The sequence below is a fragment of the Gekko japonicus genome, unplaced genomic scaffold, assembly GCF_001447785.1.
Source record: "Gekko japonicus isolate JY-2015 unplaced genomic scaffold, Gekko_japonicus_V1.1 scaffold2167, whole genome shotgun sequence".
Lineage (NCBI taxonomy): Eukaryota > Metazoa > Chordata > Lepidosauria > Squamata > Gekkonidae > Gekko > Gekko japonicus.
Genome location: NW_015173202.1, coordinates 188,178 through 203,450, shown reverse-complemented (window position 1 = coordinate 203,450; position 15,273 = coordinate 188,178). Strand labels below are relative to the sequence as shown.

At 42.5% G+C, this 15,273-nt stretch overlaps 1 protein-coding gene across 1 annotated transcript in view; it reads right to left on the bottom strand.

The window, feature by feature from the left end:
• LOC107120023 (ryanodine receptor 2-like) overlaps window positions 1–15,273 on the bottom strand; it is a gene marked incomplete at both ends in the record, with an annotated part of 282,869 nt that overhangs the window by 112,743 nt on the left and 154,853 nt on the right. Inside the window, 3 exons of the mRNA XM_015422666.1 lie at window positions 2,569–2,702; window positions 2,883–3,001; window positions 11,591–11,686. Coding sequence (XP_015278152.1) covers window positions 2,569–2,702; window positions 2,883–3,001; window positions 11,591–11,686 — 349 coding nt within the window. The remainder of the gene's footprint in view (window positions 1–2,568; window positions 2,703–2,882; window positions 3,002–11,590; window positions 11,687–15,273) is intronic.

Genomic DNA, 15,273 nt, shown 5'->3' with positions numbered 1-15,273 from the left:
TACCAGGTGCCATCAGGAGATCCAGCAGTGGGGCCAGGACACTAGAAGCCCTCCCACAGTCCCCCCCCCCCAAGCACCAAGAATACAGAACATCATTTGCCCCAGACTGGGAATTCCTATCTATACCTTGTGGCTAATAGCCACTGATGGACTTCTGCTCCATATGCTTATCTAATTCCCTCTTGAAGCTGTCCATGCTTGTAGCTATCACCACCTCCTGTGGCAGTGAATTCCATGCGTTAATCACTCTTAGGGTGAAGAAGTACTTCCTTTTATCTGCTCAGCAATTTCATTGAGTGCCCATGAGTTCTTGTATTGTGAGAAAGGGAGAAAAGTACTTTTTTCTCAACCTGCTCTATCCCATGGTCTTAGTGAGATCATTTGATGCAATGTAGTCTTCAGCCCACACTTGTCTATCTACCCACCACAGCCCCCTATCTACCCATTATATTAGCTAACTCCCCCCAACCCTCTACCTACTTGCCTCCTAGCATTACTCTAAACCAGTGTTCCCTCTAAGCTGAGTGAGCTAGCTCACAGTTTTTTACCTCAGGCTCACAGATTTTTGTGACCAGGGGGCTCAGACCCAGGGGGGTCAAGGGGCTGAGGCACACCACCGATACACCAAGCAAACCTGGGCCACAAGAGCCCCAAGCAGCCAAGAACTGTGCTGAGGAAGTTAAAGGCTGCATGGGGTCTGGAGTGGCAGCCGGGCCGAGAGGCCCACCCAACAACAAAACGTGGCTGCACCTATATGCCTGGTGAGAAGAAGAGAAACAAGGGCAACAGACCCATGATGGGCACCCACAGAAGGAGCCAAAGCATGATCCCATTCCCTTTCACAAGGAAGTGTAAACCAGCGGCTGTGTCTCTCCCCAGCATCAAGAGCCCCAGCACCCCTGGAGCCACAATCTCTGTACCCAGCATGCCTGGTAAAAGACAGGGCAGAATTTCTGCCCCCCACCCAACCCCCAGTGGGCTCACCGGACTCAGGGTGTGCCCCAGGTAAGCAAAGGTCGATAAAGTTGAAATGAGAAAGGAGGGGAGTTGGGCCACCTCCCAGTTGTCTTGCCCTCTGCCTTTGCTGATGAAATCACGGATGCTCCCCCTCTGCAAAGCTGGCATCTCTATCTGTGCTAGCCCTTGCCTTCCCAAGGCCACGTGGTGCAGAGCAGAAGGGTGGGTCAGTGTGGAGGCGAGCAGGGCAGACAGCACCCTAAGTAGTGGCCATGGTATCCCCATCTCCCTGGACACCCCAGACCTGCTGATAAGGCCAGTTTTGGATCAGATGGGCCCCCAGCTTCCCGCGCTTGCTACCAGCCTGACCCCTCCGCTCAGCTGGCCTACCATAGATGCCCTTGCTCTCCCGCACCCCACAATGCCACAAACAGGACCCAAGGTGAGGCAGGGCCCTGGCTTATGTTGATAGCATCGTGTTCAGGAAAATACATTTTTAACAGGTTTAAAAGAAAGCAGTTGGGTTTTTTTTGTAGCACGAATGGGCTGTATATGGTTTTTATGCAAGTAGAGGACAACGTCATGTGGAAACATGGAAATAAAGCACCAGTAAGGAGGCTGAAATGTGGGAAATCCTTGGTGTGGAAGCAGTCCTGATTAACTCTTCCTTTCTGACTGACCAGAAGGGTTAGGAAGGAGGAAAAGAGGAAAAGACACTCTGCTTCCAAACCAAGGTTCAGGAGCATTAAAGGAAGTCTTCTCTTCATAAGGGCAAAGCTCAAAAATTGTAACTAAGAAGCTTCTCCCATTCAGAAGGGATTTCACTTTCTTTTTTCATCCTTGCTTTCTCCCAAAGGAGGAATTAACCTGTATGCACTCCTTTCCTGCAGACCTTCCTGTCTTGCTGACCAAGAATATGGTAGCTGTTGATACATTAAAATTCATATTTGTTTTTTTTAATGGCTTACAGATGCATGTGTGCCACATACATTTTATATATAAACAAGTGAGGGAACTGGAAGGATATCCCCATCCTCTCTGTCTCTCTCGCTTTTCCACTTTGCCTCCCCCTGGCAGTGCCTGCAGTCTCTTTCTTTCCTTTTTTCCTTTCTTCCCACTCCTCTACCTTTTTTGTTTCTCCTTCAGGTAACCTCTCACTTCCTACCTCCCTCATACACTTTAAGTTTTCCCTGATTACCTGTTCGTTCTTCCCCCTGCCCACCATTACCTTTTTTTCCTGCTTTTACCGTTTTTAGTTTAATTCCTTCCCTATCCCCCCCCACACTGACATGAATGGAGGATTGAAATTCTCAGCAGTGTTGGTTGTAGGATGCCTAGCAACCATCAAAACAGCTTATGAGCTCTCACAATGTACTCTCACGAGATCTCAGTAGAACATTTTTCTTAAAGAAATGGAAACTAAATCTATGATCATTGGATTTTTCAAACTCGCCATGTGTTTTTTTAATATATTTCCGGCAAACCTGAGGCTTTCCTCAGGCCTATAAGAAAATCCTCCATTGTTCCTGGCCCCATTGTTTTTATTTTTGAACCACATTTTGCAGCCCAGTTCAAAAATGTGTGTTGGGGGGGGGGGAGTCCATTTTTTACCTGCTCACATGGTTGACAAGGCGTGTTTGTAAAAGAAGATCTCTTCCAGGTAAAAGATTATCACATATCAAATGCTGATTAGACCGTACTGCTACTCCATGGCACACACAGAGGGAACACAATACATCTAAAACCTAGGAAATCAATAATCATAATTATGGTTATGCATGTCTCATGCCCTGTGATACGGCTTAAAAACATTAAAAAGGAAACCATTCCATCTGTCCCTTGCAAATTTATACTCCTCCAATGAGATAACAATATGCTACATATACACAGATTCTATTGTCTAAGTTAATATGTGGTTTTTATACCTTATGATTTCGTCCATGTTTGTCCAAAAGACTTATTATGGATTTAATATGTCCTTCCTTAATAATATTCAGTGCTTCCGGGCTTTCCACCAACACACAGTGTAAAACTTCAAGAATTCCTAAAAAAGTAAAAAGGCTACTGTTAATTACTTGTATAAAGTCATAATTATACAATATGGTACTGAGGCAAACAGTTAAGCAGAATAATCTTCCTCTTGTAACTATAAGTGGGGTTAATACTAGGGGTGTGCAAAAATTCGGGCCTGTTAGACCAGAAAAATATCAGTATTCTGAATATTCCCGAATACCAGTATCGGGTTTGTATTGGGATTCAGGTAAATATTCAGGAAACCTGAATTTATTCAGCTCCTTTATGCTCTATGGGGATCATCCCTATAGGGTATAATAGAGAAAAGATTAAAAGTTTAAATGCTTGCTGAGTTCACTCACCAAGTTGTGCCACCATCACGACACAACACTTCAAGTGAACTCAGCAAACATTTAAAATTTAATCCCTTCTGAGTTCACTTGTCGAGTTGCGTCACCATGGTGGCACAACTTGGTGAGTGAACTCAGCAAGCATTTAAACTTTAAATCCCTTCTGAGTTCACTTGCTGAGTTGCACCACTGTGTGAGTGAACTCGGAAGGCATTTAAAGAGTCTCTTTAAATGCCTTTTAGCCGTGTCCAAATTAAAGGCACATAATATCAGCTTTTATTCAGGCATAGCTATCTCTGATCTGTATTCAGCTGAATAAGTACCCAAAAAGTATCGATAAAGTATTTTTAAGGTATTTATTCGGCTCAGTATGTACTGAGCACACACTCCTAGTTGATACAATGAAAAGGGGGGGGGAATTCTGCCACTCAGTTTTGCAGCTCTTTCTTTTTGGGAAATTCTATGTTTACATACTTTTTACTTACTTTGCCTTACTTTTGCAAATAATGAACACATATAATTTCATTATTTGCGGTAATTTGCCAGAAAAATTTCAAATGCTTAAATTGTCAAACTAATAGAAATGAATTAAGCTAACTGGAATATCACCACAAATGGTTTATAGCTCACAAAGAAATGTGGTCTCACAACTTCACAGATTTAAGGATGTGCTGATATAGATCATGCTAGAACATGATGGAACCTCCTGTTTGTATATTTTTTTTTATTTAGCATATTTATATGTTGTTTTTGGTCCATGATGAAGAATTCTTAAGTGGCTTACAAACATCAAAGGCATAGAAAATCTCAAATGAGTATAACCACTTACAATACTAATACATCGTAGAGGTCTCCTACTATTACAACTGATCTCCAGGTGACAGAAATCAGTTCACCTAGAGAGAATAGCTGCTTTGGAAGGTGGATGCTATGGCATTATATTCCATTGAAATCCCTCCCCTCCCCAAACCCCACTCTTCTCAGTCTCCACCCCAAAATCTCCAGGTATTTCCAAACCCATAGCTGGGAACTCTATGCAAGGACCTGGCAGTCTGCAGGCCAAGATGGTAAGCAGTTCTGTTCTAGGGAATGGTTAAATGTTCACAGCTAATTTTCCCTGGAATGGGCATTACACCAAGGGAAAAGCATGTTTTCAAACAGTTACTGCACATTGCAAATAAGGAGAAAGTAAAAGATGTTCCTATAATAAAAGCAAACTAATGGTATAAAACTGAGATATGTAAGAATTAGGAGGCATTGAATCACTTGTGACCTCCCAATTAAACAAAATTACTAGCCCAATAAAGCAGCAGTCCCTGCCATTAAGTATCATTAGACTTAAATCAGTTTCTTGCAACGCTGCATTAAGACACGTTCCCCTGGATTCAGGCATGATTGTTCCGGGAGATCTCCTAGTTCAACAGTACCAAGCATAAGGAAAACTGTTAATATCTGTCAACTGTTGCTGCTACAAGTACTAACATGGAATGAAAAATAGGCTTAAACTAGACAACACACAAGTTACAAAGCAACTGGGTAGAAACCTGCTGTCATCAAACTAAGCAGCTGACTGCTTTTTTCATGTCCACCAGAAAAAGTGATGGATGATAAAAGAGGCTCCCCCCTCAGATACCTTTTTTGTTTATTGAGAAGTTCACCTCATCATCAGGCAGGCGGCGAGGCCGGTCCTCTCCCCGGCCGGCTCCGAGGCGGCGGCGGAGGCGAGTCCGGTGCCCCCCCCGCTGAGGACGAGGTGGCGGCGGCGCAGCGGCAAGGCCAGCTACAGAGCGTTCCCTACGCATGCGCAGGGGACACTCTGTCACTTTCGGGGGGATTTAAACATTCCCCCGAAATTTTTTTCAACTTTTTGGATTTTTGTGCACACATGGGGACTGCCCCACGTGTGCACAAACCTCCCCCCCAAGTGCCCCTGGAGCGCGGATTTAGCAATCCGCACTCACGGGGGCAACTTGGCTATTAGTATATAGATGATAACAGAGCTTTCTGGTCCTTGGTAGCTGGCCTCAATGTTTCCATTGGAGCCCAATCTATTTGTAAAATTCCAGCGCAGGAATGGAATGTCTATTATGCTGACCTTTTTAATGATCCATCCTCAACTGTTTCTCCTAATGTCAATCTAATGCCATGAGATGTGCATAACTGACCCCCGGTTTCTTATGATGAAGTAACTGAGCTCATCAATTCTCTTAAATCTAACAAGGCCCTGGGAGCGGATGGCATCCCGGCAGAGTTCTTGAAGAATAATATCGATTGATGGTCACACTGTCTTGCTCACCTCTTCACATTGATTGACAAGTATGACATTCTACCAGATTCTTGGCTGAATTCCATAATAGTTCCCTTATTCAAAAAAGGCGACCCTAACAACATTGATAATTATAGACCTATTAGCCTTCTATCCATCTTAGGGAAGCTTTATGCTAAACACCTTTTTAAAAAACTGGATGGATGGATGGCTGAGAATAATTTACCTGGATGAGAGCAGATTGGATTTAGGGCAAACCACTCTACCCTGGATCATTGTATCACTTTAGCCTTCCTCGCTGAGAAATATCTCCACCATCCAGGTGGAAAGCTCTACACGGCTTTTACTGATCTTTGCAAAGCCTTTGATTCCGTTAATAGGTCCCTATTATGGGGAAAATTACATAAATTAGGCATCGACCAACGCCTTTTGTTCTTACTGAACAAATTCCATACTGCAAACACCTGCCAGGTTAGATTTGATGGGAGAGGATCCCTTACACATAAAATCCCTGTGACCAAAGGTGTTAAACGAGGGTGTGTTCTAGCCCCTTCCCTCTTTAACCTTTTTATTTCTGATCTTTTTCTCACCTAGTTAAAATTGAAGGTCATCCCCCGAAAGTGAACACAGTTCCAGTTTCTATTTTATTATATGCGGATGATGCGGTGATCCTCTCTTTTTCCAGGGTAGGTCTAATGCGCCTCTTATCAGAGTTTGGTACCTATTGCAGACAGAACTCTCTTCTTGTTAATTTTGATAAGACCAAAATATTGGTCTTTTCTAAATCTTGGAAGCGCTTTTGTTGGAGAATAGAGGGCAGAGAAATTGAACAGGTTAAAACATTTAGAAATCTTGGAATTTTGTTCCAGTACAATTTAAAATGATCCTCTCACCGAGAGCATTCCCTTATTTTGGCCAGAAATAAAAGCACAGCTATAATGTATTACTTTTATCAAAGAGGTAATCAATTTATTCCAGCTTCCCCCTGAATTTTTCAGGCTACAGCTATATCTTGCCTGTTGTATGGGATTCCTGTGTGGATCCAGGGTTTTTCTAAAGACGTTGAACATATTAACACTTTATTTCTGTGCAGGATACTTGGACTCCCTAATTCTGTTGCTTATTTTACTCTCTGCGCTGAGTTGGGTTTACACCTTATTGAATCAAGGGCATGGTCCATTATTACGTTTTGGCTTTGCCTCTATTTTAGCCCCCCTGTTAACAGTCTTATTGCTCTCCTCCCTGCACCTCAAATTGGTCCCAATTCATAGCGTCTAAAATCAAATCCATTGGTATTGATCTAGATTTTTTGGGCAATTCTGGTGAAATGGATATTCTTTGGATTGTCTGAAGGAGGATTTGGGACATTGAAGCTCAAGTTATTAATGCTGGTAGCACTGGAGACTGTTCTCCACGTCTTCTTGGTCTTTTCCCTGCACAAGATTCTATGGCCCAGTACTTTTCTAATTTGGTAAACCCCTCACACCCTAGAGCTTTCGTGCTTGCAAGGTTCAATTTGTAATATTTAGATTTATCTTTTTCCCCTCCTTTTTATTAATTCCAAATGGGTTCTGTTTGGTGGAGACTTTTAGTATGTGTATATATGTATTTATTGGTGTCTAGTTTTTTTAATTGTTGTACTATTATGCCAATAAAGGTTTCTCTCTCAAATATGTCATTATTGCAGACTGATGGGCAGATGTATCCTTAATTGTGGAAGGCTGAGAGTAATTGAGGCCCTGCCATTATGCTTCATCCATCTCCCCTCATGTATGGAGGCAACCATACAGCATTTTCTTTGAAATGGGGCAATTGGCTGTGTAGCGTTATCTTGCCTGTCCCCAGACCAGAGAAATGGATTACAATCTACCATTCCAAATTACATGACATTCTACTATTCATTATGTTACATTACAATCTACTATAATAATCTGTTATTCCAAATAAGAAATAAAATAAAATAAATAGGATGTATGGCCCTTCTGGAGGATTGGTGAGAATAACAGATGTAAGGGCTGACTGAGGCTAGCAAATGTGGTGAAATAAGAAACCAATATCCCTATTAAGTCCTGGAGATTCCATTGTTCTGAGTGTTGTAATAACTTGCAACCAGTGCCGGATTTACGCATAAGCTAAATAAGCTACAGCTTAGGGCCTCGCAATCTGCTGGGGCCTCAAATGAAAACACAATCTAAAAAATGATTTCAAATATTAAAAAGGCGTATATATTTTAAATTTTTCTAAGACCAGCTGATGTAATTTAAAACAGTAGGGGGCCTCGGGGTTTTGTATAGCTTAGGGCCTCAGCAAGTCTAAATCCGGCCCTGCTTGCAACTCAGCAATTTTCCTTTCTAGTCTGTTTCTGAAGTTCCTTTGCAATAAAACAGCTACTTTGAGGTCACCCATTGAATGTCCTGGAAAGATGAAGTGTTCTCCTACAGGTTTCTCAGTTTTCTGATTTTTGATCATATTTTTATCCAATTATCCTTTGGCATAGGTTTGACCTGTTTGCTCTACGTAGAGAACTTCCAGCCATTTCAGCCTAACAGCTGACGGTACACCCGCCTGCTGTTAGGCTGTGAAACATTTAAACCTAATAGTGGGGTGAGTCTGCCTGTCAGCTTTTAGGTTTAAATGGTTCCATGCAATTAAACCTGTTAGTTTCGCTTCTCCCCACTTCAAAGTGGGGAAAGTGAAATGGACAGGCTTCCTGGGCAACCCCCCTCCTTTCTTCTGGATGAGGCAACTGGCTGGTTTGGAGAATTTATGGCTCAATTTGATTTGGGGTTCAGTTCCAGGGGTGCCTCGAATCCCGAACCAGACTGGGATTTTTAGGTTTGTGCCCATCCCTAGTATTTACTGCTTTTTAAAAACATGCTTTCTGTAAAATATTATATATTTAAGCCAACAAGTTGAGTTATTATACAGAACAAAAATGAGAACCCACAAGCCTAAAGTTCAAACAACTATTTGTATCATATCAGAAATATATGGCCTATTCTGTGACTGGGTTGGAATCAGGATTCCAACCTGCATTGTAGTGATGGTGGTCCCTAGGAACAAGTCAGGATCAAACCACATTCATTCATCATACAAAACAGTACTAGTGTTTAATAAACCTTCAAAAAATGGACTAGAATCTAGAGATGAACAAAAGCAAATGGGTTGTGGCTCAGTGGTAGAGCATCTGCTTAGCGTATAGAGGGTCCCAGGTTCAATCCCTGGAATCTCCAGTTAAAAGATCTAGAAGTAGGTGATATGAAAGAGCTCTGCCTGAGACCCTGAAGAGCCTCTGCCAGTCTGAGTAGACAATACTGACTTTGATGGACCAAGGGTCTGATTCAGTACAAGGCAGTTTCATGTATTCACATGTTCAAACAGACTTAGGACTATTCCACTTGCACTTTCCTCCATATATCTTAATCTTAATATAATAATTATTTTGGTGTATTGCCATTTCCAGCTCTCCCATTGGCTGTGCAGTGCACTCCATCTGCCACTGGCCTGTCAACCATCACTCAAGAGTACTCACATGCCATTGGCTGGGGGCTGGGTTCGCTCCTCTTCCCCGCCCACTCCCACTCCAGCCACTGTTCCGTGTGAGAACAACTGCCAAATAGCTGTCTCTCCTGACGAAGACACTTCTTCTGCTTGGTTCCTGTGGGACTAACTTTTACAAAAACAGCTGTCTCTCCTGCTTGACTCTGCAATGGCTGGCTGGCTAATGAAGTGAACCAGCGGCCATCAAACCATTCTCTACAACCCACTGCTGTGCAGCTGACTTTCCCTAGGGTTGCCAATCTCCAGGTGGGACCTGGAGATCTCTTGCTGTTACAGTTGATCTCCAGATGACAGAGAGCAGTTCCCCTGGAGAAAATGGCTGCTTTGGAGGTTAGACCCTATGGCATTATACCCTGATGAGTCCTTCCACCCCCCCAATGCTGCCCTCCACAGGATCCACCCCCCAAATCTCCTACTCAGAGCTGGCAATCCTACTTTCCCCTCAGTGCCTGTTGCTAGGCAACCAAGCTTGGTTCTATCAGTAAAAGGCCCTTTCCACACCTATTTTGGCCTTTGGGAGAAAACTCATTGGGGCCAGTCCTGACTAGGTTTGCCAGCTCCAGGTAGGGAAATTCCTGGAGATTTATGGTAGAGTCTACGGAGGCCAGGGTTTGGGGAGAGGAGAGGCCTCAGCTGAACAGAATGCCATAGAGCCCACCCTCCAAAGCAGTTATTTTCTCTGGAGGAGAGAGATTTGTTGTCTGGAGTTCTTTTGTGATACCTGGCGATCTTCAGGCTCCACCTGGAGGTTGGCTACCCTAGGCCTAGCAGTCAGCGCTTCAGAGCAGAGTCTACTAGACCCAGGTTCTTGCTGTGGAAGCTGAGTGGGTGATTTTGGACCAGTCATAGACTTTCAGCCTAACCTACTTCAGAGGGTTGTTGTGCAGGTCAAAAAGGGGAGAGGAGAATGATGTAAGCTGCTTTGGTCCCCATTGCAGAGAAAGACTACTTTTCCTACTGGGGAACAACTGTTGCCAATTGTGAGGGCTGGAGATCACTTAGAATTACAACTGCTCTCCAGATGGCAGAGATCAGTTCCACTGGAGAAAACGGTGGACTGTGTCCTTATACTCTGCTGAGATGGCTCCCCTATGACAGCCAATGTGACATAGCAGTCAGGGTTTCAAAGAATGGTACACGCTGCAGGTGAGGGAGGGAGATAGAAAGCTGAAGAGTGAGAGGGAAATAAAGGTAGGCTGATGATTGGCTAGGAAGGATATAGGGTTGCCAACTCCAGGTTGGGAAATTCCTGGAGATTTGAGGGGTGGAGCCCGGAGAGGGTGACATTTCAGGAGAGGTGGAACCTCAGACAGGTATAATGCCATAGACATCACCCTCCAAACCAGTCATTTCCTCCTGGGGAACCACTGCTGCCAATCTCCAGGTGGGAGCTGGAGATCACTCAGAATTACAACTGCTCTCCAGGAGGGAGGGGGAAGGAGATGGAAAGCTGAAGTCAGAAGGTCAGATAAAGGTAGGTTGATGGTTGGCTGGGAAGGAGATAGAGTTGCTGACTCGAGGTTGGGAAATTCCTGGAGATTTGAGGGGTGGAGCTTGGAGAGGGTGGGACCTCAGAAAGGTACAATGCCATAGACTCCACCCTCCAAACCATCCATTTCATCCTGGGTAACAGTTGTTGCCAATCTCCAGGTGAGGGGTAGAGATCACTCAAAATTACAACTGTTCTTCAGGTAGCAGACATCACTTCCAATGGAGAAAATGGTGGGTTCTGTGTCATTATACCCTGCTGAAGTCACCACAGCAAACTGACACTGAGTGCCCAAGCCCAGGGCACTCTCCCAGAGCCTCTTTCTAGAGCTTGTTGTATTTATTTCCACAACTGGCCTTATTCCTAGTATAATATACTTAATGGAAATATGCAAGCAGCTGCTCTGATTTTTTTTCTTCTATCTCCACTTGCTCAAGAGCTTTAACACAAATGAACATTTTTTGTTTGATCCCAATAATTGATACAATATAATCAACAATAAATTGGCCTGAATTTGGATAATCATACTAAACAAAGTTAGTTAATTAAACCTCATCATTGCATGACATCCAGTCTGAGCTAAAGTTTTTTTTATTGTCATTTCTCTACCTCCTGTTTCTGAGGGTCTTGTTCATTAAGGAGTCTTAAAAAAAAACCACAGAAAGTTATCTGTGTACAACTGTTTTTTGTCAAAAACTGAGGTTGAGTCAACCAATACAAACCTATTTACAACATAAAAACCAAGAACAAGGAACATTTTTAATGCCCCCTTAATATTTCATATACTGTTGCCAACAGAATCTCAGTAATGCAAAGGTAAGTGTAGACAAACAAATGTGTTATAGATAAAACCAGTCTTTCCATTTCCAGCTCATAACTGACAAGCCACTGTGACTGAATTACTCCTCTATCAAGTTTTCAGATTACATTTTTAAGGAAGAAATCTTGACATACCAGAAGATGCTTCTAGTCTCTCCAGTCTGCTGATCAGCCAATCCAAAGATCCAGAAAACTGAGCACAGTTTTTACGATTCCCCCTAATCAAGGCCGCTAGAAAAGAACAAAGACTGATTAATTCTTATCCCAATCCCCCCCACACACACACACAGTAAATCAGGGATGGCCAAACTGTGGCTCAAGAGCTACATGCGGCTCTATCACACATATTGTGCAGCTCCTGGCATGGTGGCTGGGGAAGTGAAGGGGAGGTATGCCTCCCTGATCAGTCTTCCCTTCCCCAGTCAGTGTTCCCCTCCCTGGGTAGGGTTGAGGTGGGGGAGGGAGCACAGAAAGAAAGCAACTTTAACTTTAAATGCATTCTCAACGCCCCACCCCAGGCCAGCTTGGAGACGGCATTTAGCTCTTTAAATCCCTTTGTCAAGCTAGCCAGCATGTGGTGTGGGGGGCTTGAAGGATGCATTTAAAGTTAAAGTTACTTTCTTTCCACCTCTCCCTTCCCCCATCTATTTGCTTTCTTTCCACTTTCTTTCTTTCCCCCTTTCTTTCTCTCTCTCTCAATCTCTCTCTCTCCCCTCCCTCGCCATCTAAAGTTAAATGGGTTCTCCAAGCCCCAACACACCGCTTGGCTGACTTGGCTCAGAAAAGGCATTTGTCTCTTTAAATCCCTTGTCCAAGTCAAGCCAGTGCAACAGTAGTTGAGAAGGACTTGAAGAACAAATTTAAAGTTAAAGTTGCTCTCTTTCCACCTCTCCCTCCTTTCCCATTTATTTGCTTGCTTTCCACCTCTCTCTCTTTCTCTTTTCCCCTTCCTTCCTCCCTCTCCCCATCTATTTGCTTTCTTTCCACTTCTTTCTTTCTCTCTCTCTTTCTCCATTCCTTCCTCCCCCTCATCTGTTCTCTCTCTCTCCACCCTCCTTCCTCCCTCCCCATCTATTTGCTTTCTTTATTTCTGTTTCTCTGTTTCTATCTACCTTCTCTTTTTTCATCTGTCCTTCCTCACCCTCCCTCACCATCTATTTGCACTCTCTCTCTTTTCCTCCCTCCCTCCCCCTCCCTCCCCATCTATTTGCTTTCTTTTTCTCTCTTTCCACCTTCATCCCTCCCTCCCCCAGCTATTTGATTTCTTTTCACCTTCCTGTCTCTTTTTCTCTTCCTTCCTTCCTTCCTCTCTCTCTCTCTTCCTTCCACTTCTTCATCTATTTTCTCTCTCTCTCTCTTTCTTTCTCCCTCTCTCTCTCTCTCTCTCTCTTAGACAAATATCATTAGCAAACAAATAAATATCATTGGACAAATAAATATCATTATCAATATCTGTTTTACCCCTTTTGTTTTTATTTTGGCAGTCTCATTTAATGTTAATGAAAAGCAAATTTGCATATTTTCCAATAAAAACATGTGTAATATTTGTTCATGTCTTGTGGCTCTCAAACATCTGATGTTTATTCTATGTGGCTCTTAGGTAAAGCAAGTTTGGCCACCCCTGCTGTAAATCCTTTGGCTGCACTGAACGTAATCCATTACCTCCGTCATATCACAAAAGAGTAACATGTTAGATTTTGCTACTGACAGGCTGTGTTGACATAAGATGACAAAGTGATTCATACTATAGAACAAATGATCATACAACTTTTTTTATCCCTATACTCTGCCACAAGATACATGTAGAATGTCTTCTCGACTGTAACATCAGTGCATCAAATTAAAAATGGCATGTAGAAAGATTCCTTGGTCATCCCTCATTTATGGCTTTCTTCCCTTAGAGGCCAACCATTCCAGGGTTTCAAGCCAACTGAAATTAGATGTGTGTAAATTCTATAGAAATCAATGGGGCTCAAGTGAGTTGCTATTGATTTATTCAATTGATTTCATGGGACTTAATCCTTACTAAATTTAGTTAAATTAGGGTTCACTTTTGCCAGCTAAAACATCTTTTCACTTCCGATTACATGTATATAGCTTGAGCATGGCTACAATAGCAAGCCAAATGGTAAGAGCTAAAGAGTTCATGGCACTCAGGCTAGATGAACCAGTCAATGAATCCAAAACTGACCTAAGATGTAGTTTGTTGTTGTTTGCTGTTGCATTTATATTATACACTTTACTGTTGTAAACTGCTTTGGGTCCTTTCAAAAAGCTTTTAAAAATGTATTTATTTTTATTTACATTATTTATAATATATCTTTCTCACAGAGACTCAAGGTGGGCTATACAGTGTCAGTCAATGCAATCAATAGGATGAGATATCCAATAATCTAATAGGACTGGGATTGCAGAAATCTGAAATTTGAATCTGAACAAAGCATAACTTTTTGACCTGGTGGTGAATTTCTCAAACAGATGGAATTTTGTAGTTTCCCCACTGATGGTACAGCTGCAGACAAAGGATTGATGCAATGGAGCTTCCATATACCCATATATTTAAATAAACAAATATACAGTTCTAATGGTCTTTCAGGAACACCTAAGATTTATAAAGACTATATTTTAACAGACACGGCTAGGCAGGTATTAAATGTTTAGAGGTAACAGCACATCCTCTGAAGCCATCAACAAGCCACCCTTAAGTATATGATACAAGCCCCATTGAAAAAGTCCCCCATAGAGAATAATAGAACTGAATAATTCTGGACCCCCCCCCACAACTCAAATTCCAAAACAGTATCAGAGGACCAGAATATCAGTATTTAGGTCCTTCCCATAATCCAAATCCAACAAATACCATTTTAGCTGCATATTCCTAACAAAATTAACTCCTTTGTGTACTCAAATATATATATATATTATTTATTTATTTACATTGGTGTTGGACATAAAAGGGGTTTCTACAACAACAATTTAAAAAATCAAAATTAACACCATAGGCTTTGCTTTTTTGGTGTTTTTTAAAATTGCACATAAATACAATTACACTCTTCTTCAGTATCAATTTTTTTAATGCATATTGGTTAACCTAGGAGGGTTTTTGTTGTCGTCGTTGTCCTTTTATTTCTGATATGCAACTCTAAATGAATGCTGGATTCTGCAGTCATTATTTCCTCTCCATGGAAATCGAATATATGGGAAGAAATTCAACACAAGAGGATTGTGGTTCATGTTTCCAGTTTTAAAAAGATAAAGATTCCATTAATTTTTTTTTTCATACAGGTTCAGATTTGGTAATTCACCTAGCAGATCAAATGACTTCAAAGTACTAGAAAAAAGCCTTATGGCCTGCCTTTCTCACTGAGATTCAAAACAGATTACACAGTGTTAAGTCAATATCAATCTCATGCTGTAAACCCAGAAACTAAGGGTTAAGCTATACATAACACTGAGTTTCATGTCTCATGTCTTGGTAACTGGAGAATGGGTGTTAATATGGATCTAAAATACTAATGTCCCCTCCTGACTGGAAGTCGGTACGGTGCAGCGATGGGAGGCTTTTGGTTCGCTCTGAGCCACCCAACCCCTTTTCGCTCCTTCTGGAGCCTCCCGGCTGCCGGGATAGCTCTACCAGACCCCCAGAGAGAGGTCTGGAGCAGGGAGCTCTGTTCTGGCCCCTTTCGCAGCTGGCAAATGCGGGGGGTGTCCATTATTGCCCCGAAGCAGGAGCGGCTTGCGGGGTGGAGCATGGACGCCATGTTCTACATAGCTGAAGCCACCCGTTTTAACCATGTTTGGATTTAAAACTTTAACAA